Raw genomic sequence first — 24,694 nt, 5'->3', positions numbered from 1 at the left:
ATGACACTGTTAAGACTTTGATGGAGGGCATCAAGCGAAAATGCCTTCAATTTTACACTCAAGGCTCCATCTATTAATTTTTCTTTTGATTTTTGAATTAATATATGTATAAAACTACCCTAAAATTTTGGTTTGATTCCACACATTATAAGCAAATTGGCATGACATTTTCGGTGTCGCAATAATTTTGTGTTCGCCCTTCACATGTACTCCTATGAAACTGCTTTATTATATGGTATGTCTTTATAAGAAAAGAGTCACTCTCCTTGTGGACATTGCAGTGTCGGACGAAAAATTTGTACAGTAATGACCCGATTTTGTCAGCCCCTGATTTTGTCTGCCCATGATTTAGTCAGCTTTTTGACCCTATTTTGTCAGCCTATTTTCAAATACATCAAAAAATTGTGCTCTTAAAGTTTTTTCACGTGTACTTTAATACTGATGATGATGTTCGATGTCATGCACGCAAGGGCGTAGCAAGGGGGCAATGCCTCCTGCCCTCTGTACAATAGAACAATTTTATTACGGGAATTACTATTGTGTTTGAATTCTTCAAGGATTGTCTTTCACACAGCTTCAGCACAACCTACCGTTAAACTGTTATATAGAGACAGTTTAGCACCTTGCTCTATTCGGGTAAGTTGTGAGGCACATCCTAAAATACACAGAATCTTATTATTCTTGGGATTCAAATAATTCACTAATATGTATGTGGAAATCTGGAGTTTTGCTGAAAGCCTTTGAATTGATTACGACGATTGGTGTGAACTGGAATTCATGTGAATGTAGAGATTGCAGTTATTCTTGCGATAATCGTTAGAATATAATTAAAATCCCCACTGATATCCCGGATTCTCACTGAAATCTTAAAAACTCATCTCAATTCCGAAGAAAAACTCAAATAACTTTCAAAATATCTGAATTCGGATCGTATTTCCTTTACTACTGAGATTGTACTCTTCACTCATTTCACCCATTCTAAGTTGCGTCTTTCCATATAACAGTTAACCCACCCTTATATATAAATAGCACAGATATACCTGGCCACATTGATTTTTGTAGAAGCTGGCATGAAAAAGGTTAATACAATTACGAAGAAATTGAATTACCGACAGAAAACATGTGAGGCAATTCTGCTCTCCTGGAATTCAACACGGATTAAGGGTTGCCCATGCTGCGGAAAATTAACACTTTAGTGCCCTAGTAATTAAGTTGAATGAGTGAAAAAATCTGACCGTCCATCGCGTTCCGTGGTCCGTGAAATTACTGAGCGGGGAACAAAAAACAAAACAAAACCTATGATCATTTAACTTTAGCAGTGCTCACCAGTGTCGGCTAAGCCCGAAGGATCGAAATCTTACTAACCTATTCGTGTTTTCCTCTCTTTATTTGCAGTGTGAGCCCGGGCTCGGGGCTAGTGTTATGTACAATTTGCTGTACAATGCACCTCAGAAGTTGATGCTCCTAGCGGGCTGCAGTACGGTTTGTACGACAGTAGCCGAAGCAGCGAAAATGTGGAACCTAGTTGTGGTAAGTGATGTTATACATATTTTTCCTACATCCTGTTCTGGTTTTCTCCTGCTACTGATTGCTGTCTGGAGGTCGCAAATACATACTGCTTTGGGCTTGTGACGCAGACAGACACCGTTTTTTCCCCTATCATGTTCTGTTTTTCTGCTCCTCAGAGCGAAGGCAGGGTCGGCGAAAGCAAAATATTCCTTTGAATCGCTTCGCCGTGAGCACTTTTGCTTAATTAAAAACTTGAATTGAAGCTCTTAAATTACATCTGCTTCTCAAATTTTTATTCTATATTATATGTATTTTAAACTGGGTCCTCCTTTCCACTAATATGGACATTTCGACATAAAAGCAACTTTTTGTACAAAATTTAACGAACTCGTGCGTTTGAAGCTAATATTTTATTTTGGTTCAATAATGTTTCAAATTCTTCCCTAAATCTTCTTGAGGATTGGTTATTACCCCAAATGACTGATGCAGCATGGAAAGGAAAGGTCAAGACATACATGAGGTTGGAAAGATTGTGCGGGCTATTCATGGCGAGGAAAATTTAAAGAAACAAGAAGTATTACCGGATAAATAGTGGAGATACGTCGACGATATTTTCAGCGTTATCAAACGGAACGATCTACCTAGAACTTTGGATACAATTAACAGCATACACAAGGGTATCAAGTTCACCCACGAGGAGGAGAAGGAGATAAAACTGCCGTTTTTGGATCTACTTGTCATCAGGGAAGATCTATAGGAAGCCTACACCCAGCGAGTCATCCTTTACACATCGTTCACATCATTAGTTCCAACATAAGATGGCAGAGTTTCACCACATGGTCCACAAGATGCAGACTCTACTCCTCAGCGAAGACGGAAAGAATAAGGAACTGGAATATATTTTCAAGACGGCAAGGATCAACGGATACGAGGAAGGAACGATAAGAGCCATCATTGACACACTGAGTGAGGCTGTCGTTTACAAAATCAGTTGTCCTCACTGCAGCAAGATCAAACGAAGCGGTCCCTAAACGTTAGATTCAAGGAACACTTAGCGGAGATAGAAGAGGCTCAGAAGGCAATAGACAAAGGGATGACTCACAATTTCAAATCTAAGGTAGCAGAACATCTCTTTACAGAGGGTGTGGCGGTACCACGAGTAATTGAATTTGATAATGAATTGAAAATGAATATTAGTTTAAGTTGTACAGATAAATACCATAGGTTGAATTCAACCATTGAAATACCCCTTGTAAATATCACTCACCTCGAGTGAAATGATGAATTCGAATTCATTGGTTCATTTGCTCCACTCCGCATACCATTTGAAGAATGAGCTCCCTGTTCGATTCTGGCGCTGAGCGTAAATCGACAGCCAAGCGATCTTTATGCAGAAGACCGTGATCTAGGCTCGGGCGTCGACCTGGGTTCAAGTATCGTTGACCCCCTAGGTCTTTTAAAAAACTTCGGTGGGCAGCGAGTTGGATGATCGTGCCCACTTAGGGAAATTGAATGCTTTCTCCCGACGGATAGAGAAAGTAGTATGCGTGAATGCGATTTTTGACCTTCGCGAAATTCTACTTCGTAGATTTCGCGTAATTTCCGGCGACGAAGATTTGCAAATCTCGCGCCTATTCTGAGGATCCTTGAACTTGACTCTTTCACTTCGTTTTGGTCTGCGGAAGAGGCGAGAGCGGTCCAAGTTTAGTTTAACCGCGCCGTGGTGTGATAGTTCAGGTGAACTAAAAGTGAACGTGAAAAGACTTTGAATTTTACTGATTTAGATCTTTCTCCAAAATATTCCCTCAAGTAGATTTAGCTAGTTCAGAGTTAAGTGCTAGTAGAGCTCTGTGTGATATTTTGGCGGTTATAGTGCGAGTGTGGACCATTTGATGCGACAGGTAATTCAGGTGTTGAATAGTGTGCTAGGTGCAAGTTCTGAATGTCCCGTATTGTGCGACGCTCCTATCAAATAGATCCGTGGCAAGCTGCAAGGCCCGTCACACCACACCCCCAAGTTAGCGACCGTTTTCGACCCCGCATTCCAGCTTAGGAGTTTCCCGGCGGTACACGTCGGCCGGAGAGGGCAAGCGTACGTCAACCCGCGCCCTTGGCAGGGCAGCAACAGCGAGCAAGACGGTTTCAGACCGATATACATCAAACCCGTGTGAACTATTAGCAAAGTTCCGTTGAGCGTCCCGAACCGGTTTCGAACCGGTGACCCCCGCGTGAGAGTCACGCACGCTACCAACTGAGCCATCGTTGGTGACGACCACCGATGTGACGGCTGTACCCCGTCGAGCAAGTCCACGAATCCCGTGTGAGGCGTCGTTGAGAACGGAAACCTGATGAGCGAATAGCAGAAGCGAAGTCCGAAGGAGATCCGCGTGTCGGCCACGTGAGGTGCCGCAGCAACAGCAACAACCGTCGATGCCTCCACGCAAGTAGATTCAAACCGTGAGTACTCATTTTTCTATCCCATGCGCATGGTGAATTTCGCCCCTAGCCTGAGTTGAACCGCTAGCGTTGCCACACCGTTCATTTCAGCCCTACCGTTCGTTCCGTTTATGCGTCGGTAGTCGGCAACATAAATTGAACAGAAGAGAGAAAGAGAGAAGCTAGAGTAAAGAGGGAATGCAGTAGTAGAATAGGCCTAGATTTTAAGAGTGTAAATATGGAATTGTCGGTAAAACAGAAGTAAAGAAATGGATTTATTATAGCTTAGCTTAGACTGACTACACATATCAATGGTTGCTATTCCGTGATTGGCCGAAGTCAGTGAAAATGCACAAAGAATCAACTAGAAGTTCGGCTGGGATTGTCCATAATCTTCTCCAGTGTGCATAATTCAGTGCCTCTATTTATACAGGGTCAATAACGGCGCCGGCCACGTCCTTGCAGTCAGGTGGGATTAGGGGGGGGGGGATGTTAGTGTGTAACCTTTGCTATTTGGAGACCGTGTTTGCCTCTGCATCTCCACAAAGGTCACTGGGAGGGATGTTTGTTAATGGGGAGGATCGTTGGGTCACAGGATTCACTTTGATAAGCGAGTAGACCATGATAAACAATGATTTGTGAGATATATACATGCTTATACGTGAATAAAATATTTTCATTTGATATGAACAATTTCTATGTAGAGGAAAATTATGCCGACACTTGAGGTGACGAACCATTCAAAATTTAATGAACAAATATATTTTACTCATTTGAAAAGAAACAAAAAACTCGATTGGTTGGGACATCATAGAACACTCTTATTCTTATGCCGACACTTACGGTGGCGAACCATCCAAAGTTTGTTAAATAGAGCGAACCTTTCGCAAGTCTACACTTGTAGTGTCGAACCATTCAAAGTTTTTTTAATTACAAAAATAAAGGTATATAAGAGGTGTTCTGAAAAAAAAATGTTAAACATAAATAAATCATGAATCAGATTTTGTGTCGACACTCACAGTGACGAACCATCCATAGTTTGTTGAAAAATCATATTTACATCCCACCATTGTAACGATTGAATGTGCAGTCATACATATTTTATAGATTAGAAATAGTAGCATGAAACGAGCTCACCAATTGATCTGTTATCCTTGACTGAGCAGCCACAATCCACTTTCAGCTTCACTAGATTGCTCGGCTATAAAAAAGCACTCAGGAAAAAAATAGGCGCGCGACCCGAAAAGGAAAAAAAACTGCTCGGGCTTTCTTGACGCACTGCCCAGGAGCAAGCGTCAAGGTCGAAGGATCAAACAGAACTAACCGATCGCGACACTTTTTCACTTACTCCAACCGAACTCACCGATCACGCCACTTTTTCACTTACGAGACCGACGCGCGACATGTTTGATCCTGCTCTTGTTGCTCGCCCCGGCAAAAGCAAGTGTCAAGATCGAAAGATCAAACATAACTCACAGAAGTAAAGAAATGGATTAATTATAGCGAGAAATAGAGAGGAAGAAGTTTGAATTTGAAGTAGATGCGTTTTCAATAAATGAGTACATTACAGTCCAAAATTGTTATGAATAGCTTTTTGTTGGGAGAAGTCTAGAGAGGTAAATGTAGAGGGATTTTCACGTTTCGGGTAGTTTTTGTTTTTGGTAATTTTTTTTTTTTTTTATATTTTACTGGAGAGGTTGACTCCGAATTCAACCAAGGGACAGCTCTTTAATCGAACGAAGGTTCGTTCGAGGTGTTTGAGTCTTGTTTTCCTGATCAGCCAGCTTCATTTGGGAAAAACCAGAACCCTCCCCTGAAGGGTCTCAGTTCGGTCGGGCAACCTTTCAATCTCGGTAAATGGTCTCCCTCGGGAGTGGCGCGTAAGCCATTTTTACTTGTTCCCGGGAAACTCGGGCTGTCGGGTTACAAGGGTCATACGATAACAATGGCGGGTATCCATATTTTACAAAGGGGTTTCTTCACCTTGGAAATTGGATTTTTCGGAAAGTCATGAAATTTGCAAACAGGTTCCTACGCCGCTACTCAACAAAGCCCAAGGCAACGGCAATACATGGCTTTCCAACTTGATACCTACTAATCGTTCCCTGATGTACCTAACAGCTCTTAAATTTAAGTTTCTGCAAAAACTGGGACTTATGATTATACCTAGTTTAAACGGCCAGTTGAGGTCGACATACGCGTATCTGTCAAATGATACAAACTCAAGTGGAATTAAATGGTATAGTACTAAATTCGGTTTTTCGTTTATTTTTAAAAACGTTATTTTATCTTCCATGATTCGTTCACATAAATTGAGTATTGTTTAATCTTTGAGGTTGATTGGGCACGTCAGGAGTTAATCAATCATCAGCCTAGATAGCCGCGAAGTGTCCGTAGCGGTTTTTTTTTTCAATTAGTTTAGAATTAACACTACGGACTGCCTTTTCCTGTGGTAAAAGTGCACCTCACAGGTGACCTTTAATTAATGATGTGTTGCGGCTTCATGTTTACCGTACCGTACCCCCAGACTCATGCAAAATGGTACAGCCCAAGTGGCGCTAGTTCAAGAACCTTACTTTTGTAAGGGGTTCTATCTTGGTAATCTTGTGGACCCAGTTTTTGTTACTTTAAGTAAACATGAAATGGCGAACTTGCGTGCTCCTTGTGCATACGTGCTCGTCAATAACACAATCGATGCTATATTGATTTCTGAGATAATAACCAGAGATGTATGTGCTGTCAAAATTGAAGTTTCTGTTGGTGACCTAGGAAATAGGAAATACGTCTATTGTTCGGTATATTTACCACATGATGACATCCCAAATGTATGATATCAAACGAGTTGTCGTACACTGCGTAACAAAAGGCCTTCCGCTGACTGTGGGCAGTGATGCCAATGCTCATCACATCATCTGGAACAGCTCAGATATCAATTTGAGAGGCTCAAGTCTGATGGAATTCTTAAATAGTACAGATCTTGGATTACTTAGTCACTCAACCTTCATGGTATCTACTAGAGAAGAAGTGTTAGACATTACGCTCTGCGTTCAGTCACGAGTTGACGAATTGGCATGTATCAGATGAGGAATCATTATCTAAGCATCGCTACATCTTCTTTGAACATTCAAATGTAACTGCTCAGACTCCACGGATATTCTCCGTCCATTGATAATTCAAGTGATTTGGATGATGCCGTTGATACTACAACGTCCTACATTATGGTAGTTTTTAAAAAAGCATGTCCTCTATGGCCTGTGAAGACTACAAGAGGGAACCCATGGTGGAATTTCGATTTGACCGAAAACTTGTTAACGATGTTACGCCAATTTACTCGATCTATGGCTGTGTCCCTCCAACTTAGATTTTAGCCCATGCTCTTCAGATCTTGTTGCACCTGATCAAGCCACCTCGCTCGCTGTGCTCCCCGCCTTTTCGTACCAACCGGATTCAACGCAAACGCCATCTTTTTAGGGTTGTTGTCCGGTAGTCTTGCAACATGCCCTGCCCAACGCACCCTTCCGGCTTTCGCCACCTTCTGGATACTGGGTTCGCCGTAGAGTCTAGCGAGCTCGTGGTCCATTCTCCGCCGCCACACACCATTTCTCCTGCACATCGCCAAGCAGGTCCTCAGCATCCTTCGTTCGAACACTCCAAGTGCTTGTAGGTCCTCATGCAGCTTCATGTCCATAGACGACCATCGGTCTAAATATATAATTTAATATAATTTAACGGCTGTTTGGGCATGTCAGGAGTTAATCATCAATGTTAACTTCCTTTTCCCGATCAGCCAGATAGCCGCGTAGTGTCGGTAGCGGTTGTTTCAATTGGCTAAGAATTAACACTACGGACTGCCTGTTCCGGTGGTAAAAGTCCACCTCCCAGGTGACCCCTAATTCATGCGGCTTTAAGCTTACCGTGCCTAAGAATGAATGGTTAGGGGGTCTAAATAAAACCTAACCCCAAACGGAGCCTGTGGAGTACCAGGGCGCCCTCTACAGTATTATGCCCTTCCTGTGCTACCCGGAGCAATTGGTGCAGGTGACCTTGTGTTTCTCCGAGATAATCGGATGCCCTTCTTCAGTCTCAAGCCTGAGGCTAAATAAGAGTGGGATTATTAATACGTTGTAACTTAGTTTAAATTTTCACCTCGATGGTTACGCATTATGCGTATCACACAGTGTGTTCTATGCTTTTCGCCTTTGGCGACTTTTAAGAGATACCGATATGTTTTTTTCGCTGCTGGTCTTTTTCGTTCTGAGATTGCGAAAAGCTTAATCCTGCCTAGTTTGGGTAGTGGCTACGGTTAGGATAACTTTGTTAGACCAATCTTCAGCATAAAATATCAGCAATGATCAATCTTTGTAGACTTATGCAAATGCTACAGCTCAAATGGCGCTAGTTCAAAAACCTTACATTTGTGAACTTTTATCTAGGTAACCTTGTGGACCCAGTTTTTGCTACTTTCAGAAACATGGCAAACTCGCGTGCCATGCCTCGTGCATGCGTGCTCGTAAATAGCGCTATCGTTGCTACACTCATTTCTGAGTTAACAACCAGAGATGTATGTGCTGTCACAATTGATATTTCTGTTGGTGACTTCAATAGGAAATACGTCTTTCGTTATGTGGTGTATTTACCATATGATGAACCATCCCCAATGGATGATTTCAAACGAGTTATCGTTCACTGCCTATGAAAAGGCCTTCTGCTGATTGTGGGCAGTGATGCTGATACTCATCACATCATCTGGAGCAGTTCAGCTATCAATTTGAGAAGCTCCAGTCTGATATAGTGCTTAAGTAGTTCAAATCTTGGATTACTTATTGTAGGGAATCGCCCAACCTTCATGGTATCTGCTAGAGAAGAAGTGTTAGACATAATGCTCTGCTCGAACAGAATCAGTCACAACTTGACGAATTGGCATGTATCAGATGATGAATTATTATCTGATATTCGCTACATACACTGGGAATTGGTTGTGACCAAATTCCATGGATTCTCTCCGTCCATTGGAAATCCTAGTAATTCGGATGTTTCCACTTCCGGTGAGTTGGGACACAATTGTCCTTGCTTCGAGTGATCTCACAATTGCTTGTCACTTTGCTTATAGGAAATTTTCTACACAACTCCCTTCACAGGAGAAGTGGACGTCTGGCTGTTTGTAAAGTATGTCAGATAGTCAGGCTGCTATAAAAACTCTTGCTTCGGCCAATTCAAGGTCGAAGCTTGTTATCGCATGTCGAACTCAAATTGAGGAACTGAATTCAGTCAACTCTGTAAACCTTGTATGGGTACCTGGCCATTCTTCCATCGCTGGAAATGAATTGGCTGATGAGCTAGCTCGCGATGGAGCATCGCATGACTTCATTGGCCCTGAGCCGGCTATTCCAATTTCGAAGTGTTGGGTGAAGCTTCAGATAAACTCTTGGGTGGAAACTGATAGTTTTCTGATAGTTAATGGGGAATTAATTTAGTTATTCTAGAGGTTTAATAAATTGGTTATTCTAAATGATTTGCCACTTGCTCCTCAGGGTCTATCCGGGAGAAATTGAAACTTTAGGGCGGACTCACTTCCCAAGCTTTTTGCACCAGTCGAACAATCAATCAAGTTGGTGGAAAAGGGAGAATGTGGTCATAAAAAAAATATAATATTCTAATTTAACAAAAGTTCTTTAATTTAATTATTTTTGAATTCAAAGGGGTATATACATGGGAAAGAGTGAAGGAAATTTTGGAATGGACACACCTTTTCTGCTCGGGTAACCACGATGTTCCGCTGCCGCTAATGATGCGACGCAGGCTGGGGTTGGCGCAATTTCTGCCGTCTCTAGACTCCGACGCGCTCTGGCTGGTGGCCGTCGGGACGCTCTGGTTGACGCCTTCTCTTCGGTAGATGCACCCACTAACTTTGGTCGACTCTCACTAACACGTGGAACGAACGGTCCACTAACGGCTTCACTAACGGGCTGCAACACAGTAGCTTCAATACCGGGTAGATTTTTCAAACGCTCACGTGGGCAGGGCACTAATCTGGCTATTTTGCTACACGAATAAGAGATCGATCCATCGATGCATGGGGTTTTTATTCCAGATGATGTTCTGGATCTGGGATTCATATTGTGGTGACGTGCAACCAACGTTCAATATGGTTGGTGCACACGGTCTTTGGTGTCAGGGGGATATTGGAAAGGGTATTTAAATTCAAATTTTAATAGGGTTGTAAAGGGCATCTGACACCAAGGAAAAAGGGGTAGGAAAGGATAGGGAATTTTACACTAGATTTATTTATTTCATTTTCTAATTCATTTTATTTATATTCTTTATTTTATTTCATGACCACAAATTCAATATATTTCAACAAAAAAGATTCTAACAACTAGCAAATTAAATTAGGTATATACAAAAACTATTTACAAAAAAACTATTTACAAAAGAAGTGAATTCTATTGGTTGATCGACGGGTACAATCATTGGAACCTTCTGTGAAAGGTTACACAACTCAGCACAAGCAATATTGGAATAGTTTGGAGTCGTGTCGTCAAACAAAATTGTACATTACTGAGCCATCTCCAAGGGTGGCGAAGTATATAAAAAATCTGTCAAAGCAGAATTGCAGTCTCTTGGTCAGAGCGTTGACAGGCCACTGCCGACTCAACTATCACATGGCAAATATTCAGCGTGTTGACTCATTTGTGTGTGATAGTTGTGACTCCGATTATGGAACTTTGTATCACCTGATATGTAACTGTCCAGTTTTTGCGCAAATGCGATTCCCATTACTTGGTAAACATTTATTAAGTGAAACTGAATTCAGAAGCCTGAATCTTCAGGACATTCGGTTATTCTTAACCCGCTGTGGTAATGAGCTATAGGCTCTCTTTACGCTCATGCGTTTTGCAGTGCCCTTTTTAGGGCGCTGTTCGAACCCATTGTGGTATGGAGTTACATGCTCTCAATTCGCTTATGCGATCTTCCCTCTTCAAGGGACCCCACTCCAATTTCCTCCCATCTTTCCCTTCCCTTTCCTCTCCCATCGGGTAGATGATGAAATAGGCTCAAATATGGCAATGGCACAAATCTTCCAAATGGCGGGGAACGTGCCTCTGGAGCCGGCCTTCTGATACCTGATACCTGACCCTTCCGGCTTTCGCCACCTTCTGGATACTGGGTTCGCCGTAGAGTCTAGCGAGCTCGTGGTCCATTCTCCGCCGCCACACACCATTTCTCCTGCACATCGCCAAGCAGGTCCTCAGCATCCTTCGTTCGAACACTCCAAGTGCTTGTAGGTCCTCATGCAGCTTCATGTCCATAGACGACCATCGGTCTAAATATATAATTTAATATAATTCATCGTCAATCTGTTTATTGAATTCAAAGTGGCGTTCGACCCATTTACGAAAATCTAGCTGTTGCAGGTAATATCAAAAAATTGAAAATAAGACTTAAAGCTGATTGAGCTGACCAATACAATAAAGTGTAAGAATAAAAAATGACATGGAATGAAAAAAGATGAGTTTCCGAGTTTACAATTCAATACTGCGTTTTATCGCATATTTTTAGACAATTACTTTATTGGAATCGATGGCAGTGCAGTGAAACAGAGTTTCTTTATTTTAAAGATGGACAACTAGGATGAGCTTGTTATGCCATTTACCCTACCCAAACATATATGGTTGCATGTAGAGAAAGAAGCAGGTTCATATTCATATGTGTTGGTGTTGAAGCAGTGCTTGATGGAGATGTAGATGAATTAGTTGAAGAGCCATAAAACACTTGTTATGTGTGATAATAATGTTTCCCGTGTAGTAAAAACTCGTGTGGGCTTCGTAGCCGTGCGGTTAGTGTCACCAGGCATTTAGCCGCATCGTGCTAGGGAGTGTGGGTTCGATTCCCGCCGCAGGCCGGAAAACTTTTCGTGAGAAATGTTTTCGGACTGTGCCACTGGGCGTTGCATGCTAGTCCGTTGTCTAGTGTGGTGCTTCCTTCAAAGGGCATAATGCTCACTGGAAGCATTAACGTGTCAGTGTGTTCTGACTGCGAATATCTCCTTTTACGGATTACGTAACCAGCTTAGGGACCCGCAAATTGCAAAGGGAAGCGACATTTCTACACTGTTGCTTGATTAAGGCTAATCTGACTTCATAATGGATTTCGTTAACATCTTCACCAAAACTCGTGATCCATTATCGTACAACACAGGAAAGTGTTTCGTAAACTAAATCAGTTTTCAATAATAGAGCGAAGAGATCAACGGTGAATGCAAGCATACCTAAATAAAACATTATTGTTAATTTGCCCTGTATAAAACGCTTATTCTTGGCTCTCTTAGCACATTTATTTGAGAACAGGAGCAAAAACTACTGAACGAATCAAATAGGCAAACTTCAGTGAGCTGGTTATTTTGTGTGAATGCCGAAAGAAAAAGTTACATCAATCAGGTGGGGTCAGCGGCCCAGTGGAAAACATCCGCGTATGTTCATTCTAACATTGACGTTAGCGTACCAGAGCATCCCAATTCATACCAGATTTGAAACAAACGGTTCATACTTATCGACTATTAAAATATTCACATTTCTTATCTTCTAATTATTGTTGTGCTACATTTTTTCTAAGATCCTTTTTTTGAAATAACAACATTGTTAATTTATTTGTTTTTACCTTTCAATCGGTTCAACATAGAAAACAACAATCAATTAAATTTAAACTAGTAAACTATGAACAAAAAAAAACATACTTAAGCCACTCCGGTTAGTTAAGTTAGTTGTGAATATTTCTTATTATAACAACGGTACCAATTTTATACTAGTTGAAAACTGTTTGGCCAACTTTTTGAACGTTTTTGTAGGTTTTTTCAGCGCTATCGCAAAATTTAAATATGGATTATATTGAGTTTTTAAGTCAAAAACTTCAAATCAAGATTCATCGAGATTCCACCTAGGGATTTTTTTTTTAAATTGGTCCTGAGGTGCAGAATGACCTCAGGAATCGAGTCCTGTGCTCAGATTTGATGGACAATATTTTTCCCATAAAAATCGGTAATGTCAACAACAGACCAGCAGTGCTGAGTTTACTCGGCGTCAAGAATAATATTGTAATACGGACATGACTTCCTCATTGCTATCAAGTGTATATTGTTTCGTATAGATATTTGAGCCCTATTTCCAAGCTAATAAACAGCAAAAGAAATCAACAACTAGATATCGCATTGACAAAAGTTCAAAAAGAGGAAAGGCCTTCTGATACCTGATACCTTAGATCTAGGGATGCCTCACATTCCCTTTGTCTATCGTCTTTTTCAATTTCCGCTGAGTTTTCCTTGAATCTAATATCGAGAGACCGCTTTGTTTGACCAACGTTGACCTTGCTGCAGTGAGGACAACTGATTTTGTAAACACCAGCTTGTTCTGTGTGTTTATCGGATCCTTGGTAGGGTCTAACGAAGTCTTAAGTTAATTGTCTCTGCAGGAAAACACCCATTCGATTCCGAAATTCCTTAGCTTTGGGCGGAGCTGATTGCTGATGTGTCTGTCGTATGGGACGGAGACTCTCTTCATGGGTTCGGTGATAGGGACGAGTGTCGCCAAATCACTCCGAAGAAGCTGTCTTTCCTTTTTGTTGAAAATTGCTTTTATCGTCCTTTCCTTGTATCCGTTTATTCTTGCCATATCGTAGATATATTCCAGTTCCTTGGTCTTTCCATCTGCGCTGAGGGGTAGAGTCTGCATCCTGTGGATCATGTGGTGAAACGCTGCCATCTTATGCTGAAACGAATGATTCGATGTGTATGACTCGCTGGGTGTTTGTAGGCTTCCTATAGATTTCGAAATTGAATGATGAACTTTCTACCCTGGTTGTAGATCCAAAAAAGGTAGTATTCCACCCCTTTCCTTTTCATTATGGTATTCAAAATTCTAGCTAGATCGTTCCCCTTGATAACGCTGGAAAAGTCGTCGACGTGCCTCCACCAATTATCCGGTAATACTCCTTATTTCTTTAAATTTTGGCAAATGTAAGTTGATATGTCACATGATATGGTTAAGGTCAAAAGGAAAAACTAACGTAACGCTAAAATTGAAAATTTTTGACCACCTACCCCCTCCATAACACTTTTTGTATGAATTTTTTTACATTTTTGTATGAGCCGTAACGCTTGAGCCTAATTCCCCCTCCCACTAGAGCGTTACGTAATTCGTGGATGCCACCTTGCAGGGTTGGGAAAAATCTTGAAATTCACTCTACTGTAGTCAAGCAAAGCAAATCACAGTCGCTTCGCTGAAACTCATGCCCATCGCTACTGTAGGCAAAAGCCTTGAAAATAGCAAAACACTCGTTGCTAAGGGCAACCTAAAATTACTGTAGAAAAATGTTCTATTTCCCGCTGAATTTCCCGCATTTAGAGCGTTCAATGACACTAATGATTTAGGAAATTCATGCACCCAACATAGGCTACTTGATGAGATTCACGTTTTTTAACTACAGTTCTGGGAAGAGCCACGTGATTTTCGCGAAATTCAAGCCTACTACTATTAACATTCCCAGCACTGCCGCCTTGTTCAAAAACCCATTCTAAACTAAGCGTTTTATTTTTCAAGGATATCCAAGATTAACAACTGAAATCCGGAAATATACCAGAGTCTACGGTTTTTTCGTTATACTGAAAAAGGAGAGGGATCAGAGGGGATGATTGTAAGACCAACTAACCACATTGTTTTAAAATTCATAGGAAAATTGATTGATATAGTGGTCTTCGAATTGTGGCCATTTGAAAATTAAAAGTTCGTTCCGAGCTTTTTGGGGTAATGAAATTGATAGTTGGCGATAACTTGAAAGTTTATTAACGAAAAAATGTGAAATACCAACTGAGTAAATTTTTTGAAGCCACGTTGTGCATTTTGTTTAATTTGGAGTACTAAAAACTAAGATACAAGACTCTAAGGCTTGTATGAAAAAAAAACCACCGTACTCTATACTGTCTGGTACAGTACTTAAGGCCCAAACGTAATGACAGCGGAACAGCAACGAAAAGCGAACCGGTTCCGAACCAACATGAACTATAACATGCTTGTTGCTTCAGTGTTGGTTCACTTTCATCCGTTAACAGCTTAGTCGAGATGGTGTAATCCGTTCTGGATGAACCGGTTCCGCTTCCGTTGCTGTTCCGCTGTCATTGCGTTTGGGCCTTTACTCTATCAACTAGAGCTAAATTAATTGTATCTGGCCGAATTCCATTCAAACTTAAAAAATATATATTATACAATTATAATTACTAAATTTAAAAAATCAATTTTCGTGTTTAAATTTTCTACGGTTTTCCTCGTCTGTAAATATATGGTATTTTCCCGCCTATACATATCAAAATAAAAAAGAGCCCCTTATCTGCTTTCAACTAATCAGTAGGGCCGACCCTGAACGAAAAATTCGTCTCCCCAAAAAAGCACTGTGTGGTTAACGAATTTTTAAGCATTTCACGCTTCGTTGACATCTCAGAAGGATATCTTTCCGTTAGCCTGGCGATACTTTTTTAGTGTCATGGTGTTCCGCTTGAGTTTTTCATGCTTCTGGCAGGAAATAGCTTTCTACTGCGGTGCACCACGTGCTGCGGTAGAATTTTGCGCAGCTTTTGGGTTGGCAATTTGTGGATTCCGGAAGAGACATTTTCCTTTGGAGTGCAACAGTGTGGTTTAGAGATAGAAACTCCGAAAAACCTGAAAGCACACCTGTTGGTGAGTTTACCGGGCGATTAGTTTCAGTTAAAAACTCGGGCGTTCTTATTGGCACCGCATATTCTTTTGAGATTCAAGTCTTTTTAAACATATGAATCGATTGAAAACGGTATTTCACGCTTTGCTAGGTTTATTTTAGGCATTAATCTGTCTTTCGGAGAGAATATCATTTCACATGTTTTGGCATATCATTATTCTTCTTTACTCCTTCTATTGAACTTTAGAGAAAGGTGTTTTTCTTCTTCTTGGCATTGACGTCCTCACTGGTACAGAGCCTGCTTCTCAGCTTAATGTTCTTATGAGCACTTCCACAGTTATTAACTTTGAGCTTTCTTTGCAAAAGTTGCCATTATCGCATTCGTATCTCGTGTGGCAGGTACGATGATACTCTATGCCCAAGGAAGTTAAGGAAATTTCCATTACGAAAAGATACTGGACCGACCGGGAATCGAACCCAGACACCTTCAGCATGACTTTGCTTTGTAGCCACGGACTCTAACCTCTCGGCTAAGGAAGGCCCCTTAGAAAAAGGTGTTGTACACTGTTAAAAAACAAACGTGTTGTACATTGTTAAAAATAATGAAGATTACATGACATATAATTGAAGTTTACATGACATATTATGTAAATATCCATGATATTGTGATTTTCTTTCACTACTGGACTGCGAAATGCGGTTCCATAAGTGCGAAAATGCAAATAAAAGTGCGGGAATGCATCGAATCATGTTGGTGTGTTCAGAGCACTTATTCTTTGGATTGCGAAAAATAAGCCCGCTGAAGGCACAGACTCGACTTGATGCAATCGCGCTCTTTTAACAGCGTTTTCACACATTTTTAAACTTCTGAGATAGTCCAGTAGTGAAAGAAATGCGTAATATACCACGCTTCAATTATGTGCATTATATTTCTCAGAAATTTACACGTTTTGTTCGAACTGTGTAAAGGTTCAAGTGATGCATAAGTATCTTTTTCAAAAGTTTAGCTCAATTCAAAACAAATATTATGAATGTATTGGTTATTCAAATACTGTTCAAGTTAAAACACTTTCACTTAAAAAATATAAATATCTATAGAGATTTAGGAAAGTTAGACATAATTAAAGCTACTTCGATGTTCTAATTAAAGGCGATGCTAGGCCTATCATAAATATGCCTTGAGCTGTATTAGTATTCGCATATTTAAAAAGCATTCTCGGACCGTACGGAAAAAGCGGAAATCCAACCAATGTTTTTTTTTTGAAATATCCCTGTGATGTGAAATTTTCTATGGGTCAGAAGGTACTCTTTTTGAAGTTTGTTTACAGATTTTTCCATAATGATCTGACATAAATGGAAGGCAGTTTTATGGAAAAAGTATTAAACATAACAACCACAGTACAGTATTGGACAAAACATTTGAAACTTTTTCAATTTTCCATATAAAATAATCAAATGTAGGGGATTCGATGAGTCATTTATGAACCGATTTGAATGAAATTTTTACAGTGCTTCAGAAATAACTTAAATTTCAACATATATTTATAAGTGATTTTTCCAACCACGAGTTTGAAAACAATAACGGTTTATCTAAAGTGATTGGAACTGGAATAATATGAACTGAATTTCATGATATCTTTAGCAAAGTTGTGATTGAAAAAAATAATAAAAAATATATGTCGATATTCAAGTTATATCTGATTATATGTGAAAAAATCATTCCAATCGGTCCATAAACAACTGAGATTAAGCTTACCACAGTTGATCATTTTGTGAGGAAAATCGAAAAAGTTGCAAATTTTTTGTCCAATACTGTATACCTCAAAAACAGTATCATACACAACCATACATTCTTGAGTAAAGGTTTGGAATAAGGCGAAAGCTAGATAAGTTGTGAATTTCACTGTATGATGGCGCTAGATCAGAAAATGTTACTTTGGGTAACCCGTAAATTAGAGATGTCTTCCTCTATCTTAATATTATAAAGGTAGAGATAGAGAAGAATTATGGACTAGTTCGATATTTTGTCGCTAAGAGGCAGAAGACAGTAACAAAAAGAACTCTTATCTGTGGATGCAGAACAACTGATGGTATTGGTAAAACTTCTAGTTCGGCTAAGAGCAATGCTCAGCAGCTTATGAGCAACAATTATTTTAAACTAATATACTCAAGAATAAATCAATTTAGACAACTGTTAAGTTCGACAAAATTATTCCTTAGTTCGACTCTCTCGAGTTACATCGAGTTCATGTATTATTATAATTTTCTCTAGCCAGAAAACGGAGATTTGGAAGTGTGAGGTGGTTTAGATATTGCTTGTTCGTTTCAGCGATTGTAGACGCCTAAGCACATGTTGAGCACGGGTACTAACTACAATGGTTCCCGACTGAGTATTCACAGCCCAAGGTTGCATAAATCGTAACTTTACATACTTTTTTGTTTGTTTTTGATAATTTATGCAACGTAGACCGGGACTAACCAGTTGGGAATCATAAAATTTTGCTCCAGAAGCTTACGCGTGGCTTCTGCTTCCGCGTGGCTAGCGACTGTTACTTACCAAATATCGAACTAATCGGACATGTGCCGCATAGTCCTTGGCATATCAAATTACTTTATCGTAAATACAAATCTTCTCACTGATCTTCATTAGAAGATACATAAGTTTTAAATGTTTAAAGGTCACTAGTGCCTCCTAGTGGAACAATATCGAAATAATCTAGCACGTTGTCAAGCAAACAAACAACTTTACAGAAAACACTGTTCTGGAACATCATAGAACACTGTCATTCTTATGCCGACACTTATAGTGGCGAACCATCAAAAGTTTGTTGAATAAATTGAACCTTTCGCAAATCTACACTAGTAGTGTCGAACCATTCAAAGTTTTTTTTAAATACAAAAATAATGGTAAAAAGAAAGGGGTGTTTTGAAATGTTATACATAAATAATTCATGAATCAGAGTTTATGTCGTCACTCACAGTGACGAACCATTCATAGTTTGTTGAAAAATCATATTTAAGTCCCACCATTGTAACTGTTCGCACCACCCAACATCGAACAACCATCACCCAACTGAAGGTGTCGGTTTGGTAGCGTGTAGTAGGTAGACGAATTAGAGTAAGTAAACTGTCGGGTGTTGAATTCGTCCCGGCGCAAAATGTAAATATTGGGGAGGAAGATTATTTTGTAAATAGAGAAAAAGTTACTGTATCGTAGCCATTGTAAAGTTGGATGAATTGAATTCGAGCGCGTAGACAAATTTCTAGTTGTTTTACGGAATTGTGCAAACTAGAATTGAAAAGTGCTGTGGAAGGAGAAATAGCAGTTCGGAATTGGTTTTCGAGTTTCGGATATAGCTTCTTCTTCTTCTTCTTTCTGGCGTTACGTCCCTACTGGGACAGAGCCTGCTTCTCAGCTTAGTGTTCTTATGAGCACTTCCACAGTTATTAACTGAGAGCTTACTATGCCGATGACCATTTTTGCATGCGTATATCGTGTGGCAGATACGAAGATACTCTATGCCCAGGGAAGTCGAGAAAATTTCCAACCCGAAAAGATCCTCGACCGGTGGGGTTCGAACCCACGACCCTCAGCTTAGTCTTGCTGAATAGCTGCGCGTTTACCGCTACGGCTATCTGGGCCCCCTTCGGATATAGCTGTAAGTAGTAGAAAACGTATTGTGAACTAGTTGATATTTATTGAAGATGATTCACAGATTGGTGATCAAGCCCGAGCGAACGAAACCTGTAAAGAAAAGGATAACTAAACGCAAACTATAAAATGTAAGTGAAAATAATTAGGAAATAATAGTAAGAAAATTAATTGAATACATTTAGTTTCAACCTGATGTAACCGAATAACACTGCTGTGGAAATTTTATTTCGAGAACTGGTCCGAACGAACATTCTTGAAAATTTTATAATGTCGAGACCAAGTCAGGATCCTGAAAGGACAGGTTTCAATTGCGCGGGTTGCCATCGTCCGGATGATGACGAGAGCGAGATGGTGTTTTGTGACCACTGTCAGCGGTGGTACCATTTCGGATGTGCTGGTGTGTCGGCCGATGTGAGGGACGTTTCGTGGTCGTGCGAAGAGTGTCTGCGCCTGTTGGCGGACAAAGAGGGGCCACCCGGCCTAGAAGAGGAGTTGGAAAAACTCGAGCAAGAAATGGAGAAGGAAAGGCAGGCCATCGAATTGGGGAAAATACTTCACAAGAAGAGGCTAGAGCATCAGAAGAAGCTGTTTCTGCTGCGTCAGCAGGCGGAAAAGGAGAAGCGGGATATGGAGTTGGCGTACGAGCAGGAGTAAATGGAACTGCAGGTGGCAGAAGAAGAAGCCCACCGAAAGAAGCGCGACGAAATGCTGAAGCAGATGCAAGCGAAGCTGGAGAGCGTTAAGGTCGATTCGGCAAGGAAAGAGGTAGCAGAACGGGAAAAAGGAGCATTCGGAGCTGAAAATGGAGAAAAACAGGAAGGCAGGAAGTCCAAGCAAGCGAAGTCGGGAATGGAAAAGCCGGATGAAGATGAGCCTGAGAAGCGAAAGTCGGGCAAATCAGTCCGGAAAGTGGCCGAACCGATGAAATCAGACCGTGAGGATTACCGTGGAGCCTACAGCAAGTTCTCCACACCGAAAGCGTCCGGCGTTGCACCTCCTGTACTACAGGATTTGACCTCGCTACCTGCTGTAAGCGACAAGCGAACTCCACTAGGGCATCCAGCGTTGCAGAAGAAGAAGAAGAAGCAGTTCGTCGAAGTCGAAGAAGAGGCTCGAGGATTGTATCCAGCCAACGAAACATCCGAGGAAGAGGAGTCCGAAGATTCGGATTCAGAAGAAGAGAGCTCGTCGCAGGAGGAAGACTTCGGAATGCGTCCCGAAGTCGTCATGCGTGGACCAACGAAGGCCCAACTATCCGCTCGGCAGTTCCTGTCGAAGAAGCTTCCGACATTCACGGGGCGGCTCGAAGAATGGCCGATGTTCATCAATGCCTACGAGACGTCCACTACAGCGTGCGGATTTTCCAATGTCGAGAATCTCGCACGACTTCAAGAGTGCCTGAAGGGTCAAGCGCTGGATGCGGTGAGAAGCAGGTTGCTGCTTCCCAGTGCAGTGCCGCAAATTATCAAAACCTTGCGGATGCTGTACGGAAGGCCTGAGCAGTTGCTGAATATGCTTCTTTCGAACGTGCGAAAGGCTCCGTCGCCAAAAGCGGATAAATTGGCGACGTTCATTCAGTTCGGTGTCGTCGTTCAGCAGCTTACCGATCATTTGGAGGCAACGGGACTGACAGCGCATCTAATCAACCCGATGCTCATCCAGGAGTTGACGGAAAAACTGCCTGCCAGCACGCAGCTGGAATGGGTGCGGTACCGGAGGAAAGCCCAAGTCGTTACGCTCCGGACATTGTCCAACTTTCTCTCGCGAATCGTTAAGGATGCCAGCGAGATCACTCCGTACAGCGAGTCGGCACCAGTTGTATCGGATCAAGCGTTCCGGAAGAAGAAGGGAAGGAATGAGCAAGCCGGATTTCTGCACACGCACAACGTTGAAGACAGCGGAGCAGTCCACCATGTTCCGCAAAGGGAGAAGAAGCCATGCAGGATTTGCGGCCGCTGCGATCATCGGATTCGGAACTGCGACACTTTCAAGAGGTTGCGTCTGTCTGAAAGATGGGAAGCGGTACGGAAGTGGAAGCTTTGCTATCTGTGCCTCAACGAACACGGGAGCGCACGATGCAAACTGAACTTCCGGTGCAACGTGAACCAGTGTAACGAACGCCACAATCCGCTGCTGCACTTCGACCAAACGGTTAGCACGAATTGCAACGTGCATCTGCATCGCCAGTCGGTGATTTTACGGATGATACCGATCACTGTCTACAACGGGAAGCTGGCCGTAGACACCATTGCTTTCCTTGACGAAGGGTCGTCATACACGTTGCTGGAGAAGTCGTTGGCCATCGCGTTGCAAGCCAGAGGTGTGACGCAGCCGCTCCGAGTTACTTGGACAGCTGGCGTGTCCCGAGTGGAGAAGGATTCGCAAAAGGTGGAGATCTTCGTTTCAGCCCGAGGATCGACGCAGCGTTTCCGCATCAAAGCCGCCCATACGGTGGAAAGTTTGAAGCTACCGCAGCAAACGGTCGCTATGTCGGAAGTCGTCAACGGCCATCCCCACCTGCGAGGTCTGCCGGTGGCCGAATTCCATCGAGGAGTCCCGCAAATCTTGATAGGACTGAAGGACATCCATCTGTACGCGCCTCTTGAATCGAGAGGATTGGTAAACCGGATGAACCAATCGCCGTCCGATCGAAGCTTGGTTGGACGATCTACGGTCCTACGTGTGCAAGCCGAGCCGAGTCTGGAATAGTCGGCCATCACAACTGCGAAACGGTTTCGAACCAGGAGTTGCACGACATGCTACGAAGCCACTACACCCTGGAGGAGTCGGTGATTTCCGTGACGATGCTGCCGGAATCCGAAGAAGATAAGCGAGCGAAGGCGATTCTCAGCAATGCAACTGTGCGAATTGGTGACCGCTTCGAGACGGGGTTATTGTGGAAGGAGGACGAAGTACGGTTCCCCGACAGCTACCCGATGGTGATGAAGCGTTTCCGTTGTCTGAAAAGGCGGCTAGCGAAAGACGATCAGCTGTGCAAGAAGGTAAGCTAGTTGATTAACGACTATGCGATGAAGGGCTACATACACGTAGCAACAGAAGGAGAGTTAAGACAATTCGAGCCAGAAGAGGTGTGGTACTTGCCGATCAGCGTGGTAGTGCATCCCAAGAAGCCGGGGAAAGTGCGTCTGGTGTGGGACGCGGCGGCGGCGGTCAACGGTGTGTCGCTGAACTCGAAGTTGTTGAAGGGGCCGGACATGTTGACTTCGCTTCCCAATGTTCTAGCGAAATTCCGTGAGCGAGTAGTAGGTGCGAGTGCGCGCAGCAGACAAGCGAGCGCGGTTCGTTTTCCGCAACAGCGCGTCGGAAGAGATGAAAATCTACATTATCGACGTGACGATGTTTGGCGCGACGAGTTCTCCTTGCACGGCGCAGTTTGTCAAGAACCGTAACGCAGAGGAATACGCCGGACAGTTTCCGGAAGCGGCTAGAGCGATAGTCGAGAATCATTACGTGGACGATTATTTCGACAGCACGGACACCGTCGAAGAAGCAGTGAAGAGGGCCCAAGAAGTGAAATTCGTCCATTCCAAGGGCGGTTTCGAGATCCGAAACTGGGTGTCGAATTCGGAAGAGTTTCTCCATGGCATCGGGGAGCGCACATCCGACCAGAGCGTGCAGATCCTGCAGGATAAAGAATCCAATCTGGAGCGTGTGCTAGGAATAGTGTGGAATCCAGTTAGCGACGAATTCACCTTTCTGGCGAAGCTTCGAGAAGATCTGGTGCCGTATTTCTCTGGCGATCGTCGGCCGACTAAGAGGGTGGTGATGAGCAGCGTCATGAGTCTGTTCGATCCGCTAGGAATGCTGGCAACATTCGTGATCCACGGGAAAATGCTGATCCAGGATCTGTGGCGAAGCGGCAGCGACTGGGATCAACCGATCGACGACGGAAGCTGCGAGAAGTGGGATCGGTGGATAGCTCGTCTCCCGGAGATTGAACAGGTGAAGATTCCGCGCTACTATTTTCATGGGTCGAGGTCCGTGGATTATGGTACGCTTCAACTTCACGTGCTTGTCGACGCCAGCCAGGACGCATATGGTGCAGCGGCATATTTCCGGGTGCTCACAAGTGATGGGCCGGCTTGTTTTTTGGTGATGGCGAGGTCGAAGGCTGCTCCGTTGAAAATGATGTCCATTCCGAGGCTAGAGCTGCAAGCGGCGGTGATCGGAGCGAGATTATTGCAGATGGTCGTCGATACGCACTCGCTAGACATCAAACAACGGTTCATTTGGTCGGATTCAAGAACCGTAGTCTCCTGGATCCATTCAGAGCAGCGGCGGTACAAGCCTTTCGTGGCGTTCCGGATCGGCGAGATTTTGAGCCTCACGAAGCATAGCGAGTGGCGTTGGATATCGACGAGAAGCAACATCGCGGACGATCTGACGAAATGGAAGAGTGGAAGTAGCCTGGACTCGAATGGACCGTGGTTTCGAGGTCCAAGTTTTCTTTACCAGCCGGAAGAACGGTGGACAAATCAAGAAGCGGTAGAAGCGAATACTCCTGAAGAGGTACGGGCGTGTCATCTGCTTCACGACACTTCGATAGTAGAGCCAATGGTCGATGTGTCGCGCATTTCCCGTTGGAAGGTGTTGGTCAGGGCGGTTGCATGCGTCTACCGGTTCATATCCAACTGCGACCGGAAGAGCAAGGGTCTGGCGATCGAAGCGATTCCGGCAACACCTAGAGTGCGCAGCTTGGTGAAGAGAACCATACCAGCGGTGGCAGTTCCACTAAAGCGAGAAGAGCATCAGCGAGCGGAAGCCTATCTTTGGCGGTCGGCACAGGTCGATTCTTACGAGGAAGAAGTGAAGACGTTGGTGAAGAACCGTGAAGTACCACGCAGCGAGTGGCAACCGATCGAGAAGTGCAGCAGTCTGTACAGCGACAGCCCGTTTTTAGACGATGATGGTGTACTGAGGATGGAAGGCAGAGCGGCACAGGGTTCGTTCCTCCCTTTCGAACTCCGGTTTCCGGTTATTCTACCGAAAGAGCATCCCATTACCCGGAAGTTGCTGGAATATTACCATCAGCAAGCGGCGCACGCGAATTCGGAGACTGTGGTCAACGAGGTCCGACAGCGTTTTCGGATTCCGAACCTCCGAGCGGAATTAAAGGCGGTGGTGAAGGCTTGCTTGTGGTGTAGGACAAGGAAATGCGCTCCAAAGGTTCCTCGGATGGCACCTCTCCCACTAGCGCGAATTACTCCTGGGTGGAGGCCATTCAGCTTCACCGGCGTGGACTATTGCGGTCTGATCATGGTTACGGTTGGGCGTAGATCCGAAAAGCGTTGGATCTGCCTATTCACTTGCCTCACAACGAGAGCGATTCACCTGGAAGTGGCACACAGCTTGACGACGCAGGCGTGTCTGATG

General features: G+C 43.1%; 1 protein-coding gene across 1 annotated transcript in view; it reads left to right on the top strand.

Annotated features, from left to right (window-relative positions):
* Positions 1-24,694, top strand: part of LOC5569106 (gamma-aminobutyric acid type B receptor subunit 1) — a 473,264-nt gene that overhangs the window by 247,220 nt on the left and 201,350 nt on the right. The window contains 1 exon segment of the mRNA XM_021844473.1: positions 1,396-1,530. Within this exon segment, the coding sequence (XP_021700165.1) occupies positions 1,396-1,530 (135 nt within the window).

Source organism: Aedes aegypti, chromosome 2 (assembly GCF_002204515.2).
Source record: "Aedes aegypti strain LVP_AGWG chromosome 2, AaegL5.0 Primary Assembly, whole genome shotgun sequence".
Taxonomy (NCBI): domain Eukaryota; kingdom Metazoa; phylum Arthropoda; class Insecta; order Diptera; family Culicidae; genus Aedes; species Aedes aegypti.
This window is presented reverse-complemented; position numbering and strand designations above follow the sequence as displayed.